This window comes from Chamaea fasciata, unplaced genomic scaffold (assembly GCF_029207755.1).
Source record: "Chamaea fasciata isolate MVZ Bird 193981 ecotype frontalis unplaced genomic scaffold, bChaFas1.0.hap1 SCAF_15, whole genome shotgun sequence".
Lineage (NCBI taxonomy): Eukaryota > Metazoa > Chordata > Aves > Passeriformes > Sylviidae > Chamaea > Chamaea fasciata.
Genome location: NW_027094100.1, coordinates 9,073,331 through 9,085,417, shown reverse-complemented (window position 1 = coordinate 9,085,417; position 12,087 = coordinate 9,073,331). Strand labels below are relative to the sequence as shown.

The 12,087-nt window shown below is 43.8% G+C and overlaps 1 protein-coding gene across 1 annotated transcript in view; it reads left to right on the top strand.

Annotated features, from left to right (window-relative positions):
• ADAMTS2 (ADAM metallopeptidase with thrombospondin type 1 motif 2) overlaps positions 1-12,087 on the top strand; it is a 170,722-nt gene that overhangs the window by 105,717 nt on the left and 52,918 nt on the right. Inside the window, exon 9 of the mRNA XM_066197448.1 lies at positions 9,511-9,713. Within this exon, the coding sequence (XP_066053545.1) occupies positions 9,511-9,713 (203 nt within the window). The remainder of the gene's footprint in view (positions 1-9,510; positions 9,714-12,087) is intronic.

Here is a 12,087-nt window from a genome sequence, read left to right as displayed (position 1 = left end):
ACCTGTTCTAATCCCTCTAAAGCTCCCAGATATTAATGCTAAATTTATTTCGAGAAAGGAACATTAAAGCCCTGCCTGCAGGTGCTGGGGAGATGGTTTGCCCGGCAAACCCTGGCATTTGTCCCTATCTTCCTGAAGCTCAGGGTTTGGTCCCAGGACACAGCTTTCAGGGATGGGGAGTGGGGTGTAGCAGGAAGCCCTGGCTTTGCTTTCCTAGGGCCAGTGGGGAACTGCAGCGGGAAAACCAACGGTGATTTCTTTTCCCTTTCCTCCTTTGCATTTGTGTCCTCACAACTTCTGCCTCTAAATTTGCCTTTTCCCAGAGGGTTTTGTTATCCTCACGCCCATTCATCTTCTTTCCTTCCTCTCTACCTTCCTTTCCCCTCTCTCCAGCCCCAGTCTATGCTCATGAAGAGGACTGCGCATTTAAAGCATCTCTTCTCTGTGTCATTGCCAGGCCCATCTCCCACCCACCCACCACAATAGAAGGGCAGCATTTCACAGTTTGCCTTTGGTAGGGCTTGACAAATTCAGAGCTCTTGTACAAATAACAAAAGAAGCCTTTGCCCTTGATTTTGAAATGCCTTGGGAGTAAACCTCATGCGCTTTCACTGGAGCAGAGACTGATTTGATTCTCTTTCAGGGTTTTTAAGTGTTATTTTGAAGTTTAAGAAATTCCTGCATCCTCCAAGTGAATTATGTCTTTCCTGCACTCTCTAATCAATTGCAGCTGCATTTGTTAGTGCAGAAGGTCCAAGCAGAATTAGCAACAAGGGTATTTTCAAAACATAGGTAAAATTACAACTCCTCAGTTTTAAATCCTGCCAGCATAAGTAGCCAAGGCATCGTGTATTGCCCTGCCTTTCTCAGCCTGTCTAGATGAGGTTTTCTTCTTGTAATACTCAATTTAACCTCTCTTTTTTTTTTTTTTTTGTCTGTCTGACTGCTGATTTATGGCGAAATTTTTTGAGATGTACAAAAGGTCTGTTGAACTCACTGATATTGCAAAATGCAGACATTTTTTACCTTAGAATTTGGGAAGATTTCTTCCTATACTTTTCTTCACAAGGTGAAATGAGCAGACTGTTTACTTTGTCTAATTAAAAGATCATTATGATTATATAGGAAACAGGAACTGTTTGCATTGTCATTTTTGCTGTACGTTATTTACACTGATGAGTTTTCTATTCTACTTGACATTGAGAACATTCAATTGTATAATTTACAACTTTGTGGGACTTTATAACTGAGAAAAGTGCTGCCCTTTTAAATGGATGGAATAATTCTACTTTGAACTGTTACCAAAAGACAAGACTTAAGGTTATGGCTAAAAAAGTATAGAAAAGATACGTATTTGTTTCAGTCATATTTTTTCAGTAATATTTCCAATTATGTATGGTTATTTTATGTATTTCTTTGCCTTTTCTCCCTCACCTCACCTTCCTGCCCTGGCTAAGAATTTGTCTTTTGTTACCTGTGCATTTTTAAATGTTATTTTCTTGACCTGTAATTAAACTTTATTTCCCTTTCTTGCAGAATACTTGGCTTATGGAAAGACAACTGCCATCCCATATAATCTGTTGTTATTCAGATCCTGTACCGTGGCTTGGCATTTCATTCTGTTAAAAATGCAAGTGGGATTGTTAGACATGTCACCTACAAAGCCAGGGGGTCAGCTTGGCAGCTTACTTAATGTGCTAATTTGCTGTAATTTAATCATGCTTGGAATATGGATTGGACATCTGAGTATCTTGGTGGCAGACTTGGACTCGAACAGCCCATAAACACTTCGTTAAAGCCTGGTCGGGAAAAGCGAGTTGTGGTCAGCTCCTGATCCTTTGCCTTTGGGACTTCAGGTGGGGCCCTTGGGGCTCGTAGAACTCTGTGGAGCTGTGGCTCTGTGCCCAGTGCCTCTGAACTCTGCAGTTTAATTAATTATGCATTAGCTGCAAATGAGATTGAGCGTGTGGAGCTCCCTTTGCAGCTCTCTGTGAGCGATGCGGCGCAAAACCTTTGCCCAGGCACAGGGAGCACTCCAGGGCTTGGAAGGGATGCAGCCTTGACCCAGGCCAGATGTGGGCTCTCAGAGTGGGTGGGGTGTGGTAAATCAGGCACCTTGTTTTGCAAGTCACAGGCTCTGCAATACAGGCCAGCTTACAATGACTTGCCGAAATATTTGCCAGATAGCACTTTTCAGATGCAATCAATTAAGTCAGTGAAACTTTCAAGTTTGCCTCTAAATTAGTTTTCTAGAGCAGCTTTCTTTGCCCCTTTTTGAGCTTACTTTTAAGCGCTGAGTTTGGACATCTTGCTCATGGATTATTTGCTGCTAAATTGTGAAACCTGTGTTTGCATTAGTAAGGCTGATAGCTGAAAATTTTCCAAAGGATAAGTTTCGCTGTTGGAAAAAATTTGTGTTCAGTTCTCAGAGAGCTCCATTTCAGCCAGGTCACACAGACTGGTTTCCTGGCTGATTTGCCGTTTCTTTCATTTCCCCTTTTTGGCTATTATATTGTAAGATAAAAATTAAAATTTTAACACACCATGTTTCACCATTAAAAAATGAAAAAAAAAAAAGAAGAAATTTTAGCCTGGGGTATTCTATTACCTTGCTCTCACTTAATCTTCTGACAGTGCAATTATCTCTCATCTTTATGTTATTCTTTGTGTGACTCTGGCCCTGATGAGATCAATTTAGTTTTCAACTTCTCTTTTTAGTATTGTGATATCTTTTCTCTTTGTTGTGATATGCCAGAAAAGATCTCCCTGGCAACACCTGACTGTGGTTATTCTTCGTGCCTCTGGCCTGGCCACTTGCTACCGTGTCCACCTGGCCATTTTCACTGCACTAATTGGTTTATCCTTTGGAAAGACCTTTTTTTTTTTTTTTTGGTTATCTGTTTTTCAACTTTGGCAGGTTCATCTTTGTTTATCTTTGTAACCCTGATTCTCTGATCTAGGTTTAGATTGCATATAAAGAAAAAAATCTTCCCTGTGAGGGTGGTGAGACCCTGGCACAGGTTGCCCAGAGAAGCTGTGGCTGCCCCATCCCTGAAAGTGTCCAAGGCCAGGCTGGACAGGGCTTGCAGCAACCTGGGATGGTGGAAGGTGTCCTTGCCCAGTCAGGGAGGTGGAATGGGATGAACTTTAAGGTCCCTTCCAACCCAAACCATTTTGTGATTTTGTGGTTCAGGTAGGCACTTGATCATGTCCCAAGTTTCAAAGTCACTGTGCTGTTGCAAAGGTGACAAGAAGAAAAAGGAGCATTGCCTGTGCCTGTGTGTTTGCAGGAATGTGCATTCACTCTGCAGATGGGGGACAATAGTTCTGCCCCAAGGAGTTTACAATAATTGCTCTCTATATGAAATACTGTTAAATACTTTGAACTCCTGATTTTAAATACCAGGACCAGATCATTCCAGCAGGAATTCAGCTGCTCTATCTGCTGGCCTTCATGCAGCTGGAGTCTGAGACCTATTTTTGGAGAGCCCAGCCCAACCTACCCCAACAGTGGTGTCAACCCCCCCTGGCCAGATGAAAGGTGGAGCAGGCTCTGTGTTAAGATGTGATTTGACCAGAAGCAGCATTACCATAACTCAGAGGCAGGGAGCTTGCAATGAGATCATATGGTCAGCAAGGCACACAGCCTAAAAGCTTCCTTTTAAATGGCTGCTTCTTTGCACATCAGAGCAGGACAATGATTTATAAAGTTGGAGAGGATGCCTGGTGCATGCCCAGTCTTTAGTTTACTGGTGTGGTCTTACTTTTGTTTTATGTAAAAATGTGTGAGAGGAGGAATTTGATCTCACTCCTCAAGAGAATTCTGCTGGAGTGATTGCCCTTGGTTAAGGATTTACCAAGTAGCAGCCATTGTTAACCTGTGATTCAGGAAATCACAAGAATCCCATGAAAATTGAGCTCCAAGTTAAAATTGTGTTGAGGCAGTGTCCTCCTGGAGATGCCTTCAAAACAGGGCTGACTTGGTATCATGTAACCAGTGCACTCTGGATTTCCTCTTGTTTAGGCTGTTTTCAATTTGCTTTCACCTCACAGAAGCTCTCTCCCATTTTAATTCCCTGCTGGCTTTACCCAGTTTTCTTATGAGTGATCTATAGCAGAAGGGTCCAAATTCAGACTGTAGTATGGGAGAGGGATTTATAAATTATGAAACACCAATGTAGCTGAGCAGGATGGTTAGGGGGGAGAAGAAAGACAAGTAGAGGACATTTGGAAAACAAAGGAGAGAGCAGAGGAAGGTGAGCATGGCAGTAAAACCAGCAGAAATATGTTTTAAAAGAAATTATAAATCATAGAAACTATTAATTAAGAAATGAACATAACACAATATGTTTGTGTACAACTGTAATGAAAAACAAAATCCCAAATGGAGGAACTTAAAAATGGGAGAATAAATCACTAGGGGATACAATCCAAGGTTTGATGACTGTTCATTGTTGACTTCAACCTCCATGGGTTGGGCTTCAGTTTACCATGGAAGACAAATGAGGATTTTGGTAGAATGCATGAACAGGCAATTTGGAGGCTAATTAGGGAGTCAGTTGATTGCAGAGGACTGACACAAGAGGAGCCCACAGGATCCAAGTGGCAGGGAGTGCTGCTGAAAGATCGCTCATGATTTAAGGTGCAATTCCCAAAAGAGCAGTTCTCTGTCAATCTGTCAGCAGGGTTTGGTGCTTTTCCAGAGGTGCAGATGGACTTGAGCAGTGGGAAGCTGGGAGCTAAAGCAAGTCCACCCTGCCTGCTTCTGCTTCCCTACCACACAGCCTGTTCCTCCTGCATTTGCAGCACTGAGGGATGGAAGGGCTGATGCCTGCCCTGGTGGGATTGCAGCCCCAGGCCTGGAGTGGCACTGCCACCAGGTGCGGTGCAGCTGAGCAGGGCAGGGTGCCCAGGCTCCTGTGCTGTCACCGATGTATCTGCCACCTTCACGGGTGCTCAGGCTGAGCCACCGGGATGAAAAACATAACAACAACGGCACAAAAACTGGTGGTTTGCAGCAAGGAAGGGGAAGCTGGGAATTCCTTCAGCAGTGTGTCCCAGGAATGGTGATGAGTGGCAAGGCAGCAGATCGGAAGTGCTGATCCTCGTGTGGCTGCGGAGAAGGTGCTCAGCAGTCGGCTCAGGCATTCGTCTGCTCCCACGCTGACAGATGAAGTGTCCACACAAGCAGACCAGCTGCATTTCAATGGTGGCTGGCTGGTCTGAATGCTGTACACTCGGGTTTGAAATGAAATTCCAGCTCGTTGCTGTGCTGACAAGCCGCAGATGATGGCTGTGAACATGACACACAGTTCAGTCTCCCAGCTGCTCATCCTGGTCTCTGCTCTAAGCTTGCCAGAAAGTTCCCTTCTCCCTATCAGAAAGAGGAGATAAAATATTAGAAACTGCTTTATTTGGACAATATTGCTGCTGTGAGATGAGGGAACCCTAAGGCTGGTATTGTTATAGTCCAGTTGTTTCATAAGGACTGTAGGTGCAGCTGTATTTTCCTGAGCCTTTTTGAAAGGGGTCATGAAAAAACCAAAACAAGATCATGAGCCAGCAACTGTGGATTTGGTGGATGTCCTAAAGGGAGTGACAGAAAACACAGGGAAAGGATGTTCTTATGGCAGGCAGTGTGTTCATGCTTCAGTAATTCAGAGCATCTGTTTGAGCTTTGCCTGCCATGATGGGTGAGGCAGAATTAGGAGATGTCATGTAATTGGGTTTCCATAAAGAACATGATATCAAACATTCATGAGCAAGGCAAAAATTCCCAGAAAATAAGGCGGTGTCATCCCAAACTGTTGCAGATGGAGAATTCTGCTGAAGATGTGCAAAGGCAACACTATTTGACAACTTGAGCACTTTTTATTCCTTCTCTGGAAGATGGTCTGCAGGGGTAGGAGAAAATTACTGAAATATCACTGAGTTTTTAGCTGGCTTTAGAAAAAAAGAGGGGGGCTGAGGGATTTTTGGTTGAACTGTTGGAGTGCCACTGTCGTTTGATTTATTCTGAATGAGCAGCAAAAGAGAGAAATAAAAGCTTGTCTGTGACTGGTTAATTTTCACAAATGTGAATTTTTCCTAGCAGGAGCAAGAAGGTTTCAACACAGGCTGTTGTGAGGCTCTGCAAATGACAAGTGTCTGCTCCTGGGAGATGGAGAACAAAGTTGGCACCAATGATTAGTGGCTGATTTGGCAAAAGTTGCTGAAAATTGACATCTGAGGGAGAGGTCTTGGGATGATTTAGTAAAACAGTGCAGTTTGAGATTACTTTTGTGATGTTACTGTGCAAAGTGCAGGGCTGATCAGAAGGAATGTAATGTGGAAAATGTGAAGGAGGAATTTGGTGTCTTATTTAGTTCTTTGTGCTTTCTCTTGAGCTTTTCCATCATATTGTTTGCAGTACAATGATACAGCAAAGTTACTGACGTTAACTAAGGAAAGCTGAGATGCCAAAACATCACAAATTTCTCATTTACTACATATGGAACTTTGTTTCTCTTCCTCTTTGCTAAGATACGGGTATTAATTTCACTTGGATGCAACAGTCATTTAGGAGCAAATCCAACATGGGAATAACTTTGCATGGTCCAGCAAATCCAGCAATTCATCATCCACGAGCCTGAGAGGCAGAGCAGCACTGGAGGAGGCTCTGTGGGGTTTGTGGTCAGGCGTGTGTGGAGGCATCCCTGCCTGTCCGGGGACAGCCTCTGGGAAAGAGCGCTGGGTGGTAAGTTGGGGTATGAAGCAGAAATCTTGCAGCTACTGTTGTAAATGTTTTGAGCTGTGTTTCTGGTCTTGGGATGATTCCAGCACCAGCTGGAGCCAGTGTGGCTCTCCCTCTGCTGGGAAGCACATGGGGTTGGTGCCTCAGAGGTACCAGTGCCCAACACTGGGCGTGTTGTCCTGAGGGGAGCAGCTGAGAGTTGAAGGTAATTGTGTATGTGCGGAATTTTTATGCTCCCACGAAAATTTAAAGCGGTTGGTTGGTGCCTCCTGGCAGTGAGGTGACTTCCAGGGAACCTCCTGATAACTTTCCTCAGGAGTTGGCAGGACTGTAGGGACTACAGTGTGACAGTGATGAAGTGAGCAGCAAAGAGGGAGGACAGGCAGTTTTCACTGCAGAATGGTAGGATCACATTTTGCCTCTGGCTGATTTACTCACAGCAGGAATAAAAGTACCGTGCCAGGAGTTAGCTTGACACATAAGGGAGAGAAATGAAAGCACAAAAGCTCAAGATACCTTGACAGCCAGTCACCCACCCAAATAACAGCCCCCCAGCCAGCAGAGCTTTCTGTCTACAACCTCAGTGCATGGCTCAGGCTGTCCACCTGCCCAGCACTGCTGTTCTGCAGTGGCAGCTCTGATAGATTTGCCTTGCTGCTGATTGCTTTAGCTTTTTATGCACAACAGAGAGAAGTCATGACCTGCAGCCCCTGCCAGCCTAGGCTTACTTTTCTACAGAGCTTTTAAGATTTATGGTCATATTTTACAGTAACTGTGATTTCTTATAGATCATGAATATATGATTGCCCCATGATCCCATAGTAAGTCTCCACTGTGATGGCTTGGTCATTACTTCTGAGCATACTAGAAAGGAAATTTTAACTCTGAAGTTTTCCTGGTGGAGTAAACCACAAGGCTGGGCTGGAGCTGGCTGTTTGGCAGGTCTGGAGCCTGATAAAGAGCTGCCTCCAGTGCTGCCAGGCCAGGCTCATTTGCCCTCCCTGGTACACCTGGGAGTGACAGCTGGGCTCTGCGTGAGGAATGAATTCTCATGCTGAATCATGGATTCTGACCGGACTAATTTTAAAGGCTTGTGGCCCCAGGAGCAGAAGCTGATGGGAGCCCAGAGGCTGGCAAGGAGAACGTGGTGGTTATGCTTGTTAGCTGCATTAAATGGTGTTGTCTGGGGAGAAGGACATTGGGGCTTCATGGGGGTGTTGAACTGCTACTGGGACCTTCCCTGTGTCCACTGAGCACGGGGAGCCCTGCCAGTGCTGTGCAGAGGAGATCTCTGCAGCTGTGGATCTCAGGACAAGCATGTCCTTGAAGCTCGCTGGAAACTGGCAGGATGCTGTGTCTTTCAGGGTCTGTCCTTTTCCTGGAGGTCTCTTCAAGGAGAACAAAGACCAGCTTCTCACCACACAAGGCACAGCCTGGGGCCCAGGGCAGTAAGGATTGCTCCGTGGGGATTGGGGATGCCTGGTGTGTGTCCTTCCTGGCAGCTGGAGGCTGTGCAGGTTGGTGTGTTGCTGTCACCTCAGTGCGGAGCTGAGGGGACTCTGCTCAGGCTGCACATTGCCCAGGACCTGCTGACACAGCAGCCTGAGGCAGCGAAGTTCAGGCAAGAGCACAGATGTTCTTGTAGTGAGCCCAGTGATATGGTGACTCATTCCCTTCCCAAGCAGCCACTTTTGATGTGAAAACTTCAATAAATGGAGAATCCACTTTTGTAACATTTCCAAGAGCTGTTTCTCGTTTCTGGTTTGAAGGTGATGGCTTGGGCTTGTTCCCTTTGCTTCCCATTATATTTCTGTGAATGAAGCACTGGGACCTTTACTCAACCCACAGCCCTCTCTGCACCTTTGCTGACCTCTCTAAGTGAATCTTTCTTGACATTTGCAAAAACAAGAGATTCTCAGTGGTGATTCTAGTTTCTTGTAATGCAAATGGTAATAATGATATGAATGCTAATCATTGTTATTCTTCAGGATGAAATGTCAAAATTCCATATATTTATGTTAATTTTTAGTAGGCAAGTGCCACATTAAGCATGTCCATCCTGTCAGGGAACATGCTTTTCATATCACAGGAACTGTTAGAAATCATAAGTAATGAAGGAGACAACTGTTGTGCCTGGTGGGTTGGTCTTTGACATGCAGTAATGCAAAGTGACATGAAAAATTTGGAATGAAGGATGAAAAGCTGTTAAAAAAATTGTGGACGTAGCTATAGATTAATTTATCTCATATCTAAAATGTGGTGCTGAGCTGTAATGATAAATAGGATCCATGTCACTACTGTGGTACCTGCATGGATAGCAAAAGGCTGTACTGGCAACTGCACTTACCTTGAAATAGGAGTAGGGTCAGATTTGGGCAGTAAGATTGGATTTTGAACTATGTGTCCATCTTTAACTGTTCTAAATAGAGGCTACTTTGGGTAGCACAGGATCTCTGGACAGTGTATTTCTGTTAGAAGTACTTTTAAGCAACATGTATTTTACTGCTAACAGCCCCATTCTTCTCATCAAGACATTGGTGTGACTTGCTGCTCTTTTGGGTCAGTATTACTTTGTAGAAAGTATTGCTTTTACTTTGCAGAATAAAAACGTTTCAGGTCATATTTTTCTCTCATTTAGGTCGTTTTTAATTGACATTTCGTGAAACTAATGCTGTTATATAACACTCAGATAATAACAAATGCTGCTACTTCAAATTTATCTGAGCTGAAACCTGAACCTCTCCTGGCTGGTAACTCGTTTGTCTGTTTGGTTTCAGGCTCCAACCTGACTGGTTTGGACAATCTGGGCAGGGCACTGGGCCTGGTTGAGGAGCAGGTGCAGAGATCGAGGCAGCGCCGTCGAAGGCACGCGACAGAGGATGATTACAACATCGAAGTGCTCCTGGGGGTGGATGACTCAGTTGTTCAGTTCCACGGGAAAGAACATGTTCAGAAGTACCTGCTGACCTTGATGAACATTGTGAGTACAGCCCTGCTAGCTGCCCTGTGGGGAGGTTCTGAAAGGGCTGGGAATTGTAGGCTGGGTAAGCCATTTGAATAAGACGTAACAGATTTTTTCTCGTGGCAGGCGATAAAATAACTCTGGGAGGGAAATCCAGGCCACTTTCAGAAAATCCAGTAGGGGAGAAGAAAAAAAAAACAAACCAAAAAAAACCAAATAAAAAGGAGTCAAGACAGAAGCTGAGTGTGGGACTGTTAAAATGTTCAAAGTCCTGCTTATGTGCTTTGGTGGGTGGGGACACAAGGTCAGGGGCTCAGGTTTTTGGAAGTCATTATGTTTAACTGTATATTCCCTTAACCTAAGCTTCCTGCTGAGGAACACGGTTTGGAGAACTGTCTTCAAATAAGGTTCTAACAGAAATTACAATTGGCTTTTACATTTTTAAAACTACTCTGCTGAATTCTTTGATTTCTCAACAGCCACTTTAGGTCCTGGGCCACCTCCCTGCTCCTCCTTCACACTGCAGTAAAATGTTCTGCAGTGTAACACGGAGCTTTCTTAGATGGATTTAGTATTTACTCCATGACGGACATCTTTAGGTTTCCTTAGTTAAATATTTAATCTTCAGAATCGTAGTCTGTGCAACACAATATATAGTGTAGGAGTGATGAAAGGAGACACTAGGGAATAGTATGTTTGGAAGAATCACTTTTTATTTCTAAATATCAATGCAGCAGCCCTCTAGTACCCCAGACAGTAAGCAAGGACACTATTTTTTGGAAAAGAATGAAGACTCGAAAAATCATCCCTAGTATAGATCAAAATCAAAATATATTTAATTTTTTTGCTGAAGAAACAGAAGTGGTAGCCCCCCTCATAGGTAACTCATTTGAGTATCACTTTCTTCTTTCTCCTTGTCTGGAACAGGAGTCTTTTCTCAATAAAACACATTTCTGGAAAAGCTTTGGCCTCAGAAAATGTGTGTTCTTAGTAAAAAAGTGTTGAGTTAAAAATTCTAGGTCTGCTCTGGTTTTGACAAATGGAGTCTGACTGCTGAAGTTTACAGTTCTGTCAAGAGGATGAGCCTGTGGATGACTCCTTTCACTTTGCAAACCACAGAGGCAGAAATCCAGGCTATTAGGTAGATTTGTCTGGGATGTAGTTTTTCCAAGATATATTTTTTTAATTATGAAGCTTGTTTTTTTTCTTTCTTTATTACGTTCTTTTTGCAATGTTCAGAATATCACTGTTTTTCATTTTAAATGAGAGGTGGAATACAATTTAAGAAAATCCCTTGTGTGATATAAATTCAGTTATGGCTTTTTATAACAGCATTGTAAATAGTTAAAAACCTGCCCTGACATTAGAGTTATGGGGTACTTGGTGTCTGCTCTGATGGCTGTAAATGCATATATTCTAACAGAAATGACATAGTGAATTTCATTTATTTGTGTGGTTTGTTTCCTCTGAGGCTTAAAACAAAGTCCACAGTGAAACAGATGGTTTTATGCATCTCTAAATTAACAAGTCAAACAGGCCAAACCAGGAATGTGGCAAACAGGCCAAAATAGATTAAGCAGGAGTCTTTACTTATCATGTCACTTAAATCTATTTTTAAGAATTAAAATATACAGTAATGGTAAAGAAGCCATAAATGTTCCAGCTCTGGAATATACTTTTTCCTAATTTTAGTAAACCATCCAAGACACAAATTGCAAGAAATAACAACTCTTCAGCAGCCTGTCTCTGCAAGTGGTTTAGAAAGTGCAGCCTGTGTAACCATCCCCACAGGGCACGGCAGCCCTTGGCATAGGCAGCAATTGTTCTGTTGAGAGCTCTGAGGTAGAAACATGTCTTTTGGGGACTGAGGATGTGTCCCATGCCTTGTGCCCAGATTCAAGGGGCTGTTTGAAATCCCCACGGCCTCTTGAAAGGCTCTGGATAGTCACTGGCAGTCATCAGTGTTGTCCTTTTCTTTCCTTCAAAACTCAGCTGGATTCTAGAGTCCGCATTTTAGCAGAGGGGGGGTGATGGTAACCATTCCTGTTCCCAGCTCCAGCACAAAGAGGCAGGAGGGGTTTGTTACTGCAGAGAGTTGTGCTGGGGACCTGCAAGGACAGCACAGTGCAGAACCTCTCCTTCCCCTCAGCAGGGCAACTCCAGCTCTTGCCCTCATTTCTAGATGGTTGCAAGGTGTAATTCTGTGTAGAACATGGCTTAGGTCTCCTTTCCTGAGGTTCGCAGTGACTCCCCCACTGCCCTGTCTTCTACCTCTTTGAATAATGGGGGGTTTTCTTTCAGAAAATGAGCTCACTATAAAAGGCCTTGGGCTCCTTGGCTGTTAGGGGTCAGATTTTTGCAGAGATGTGTGGGGCCAAGGTCACTGAAAAAG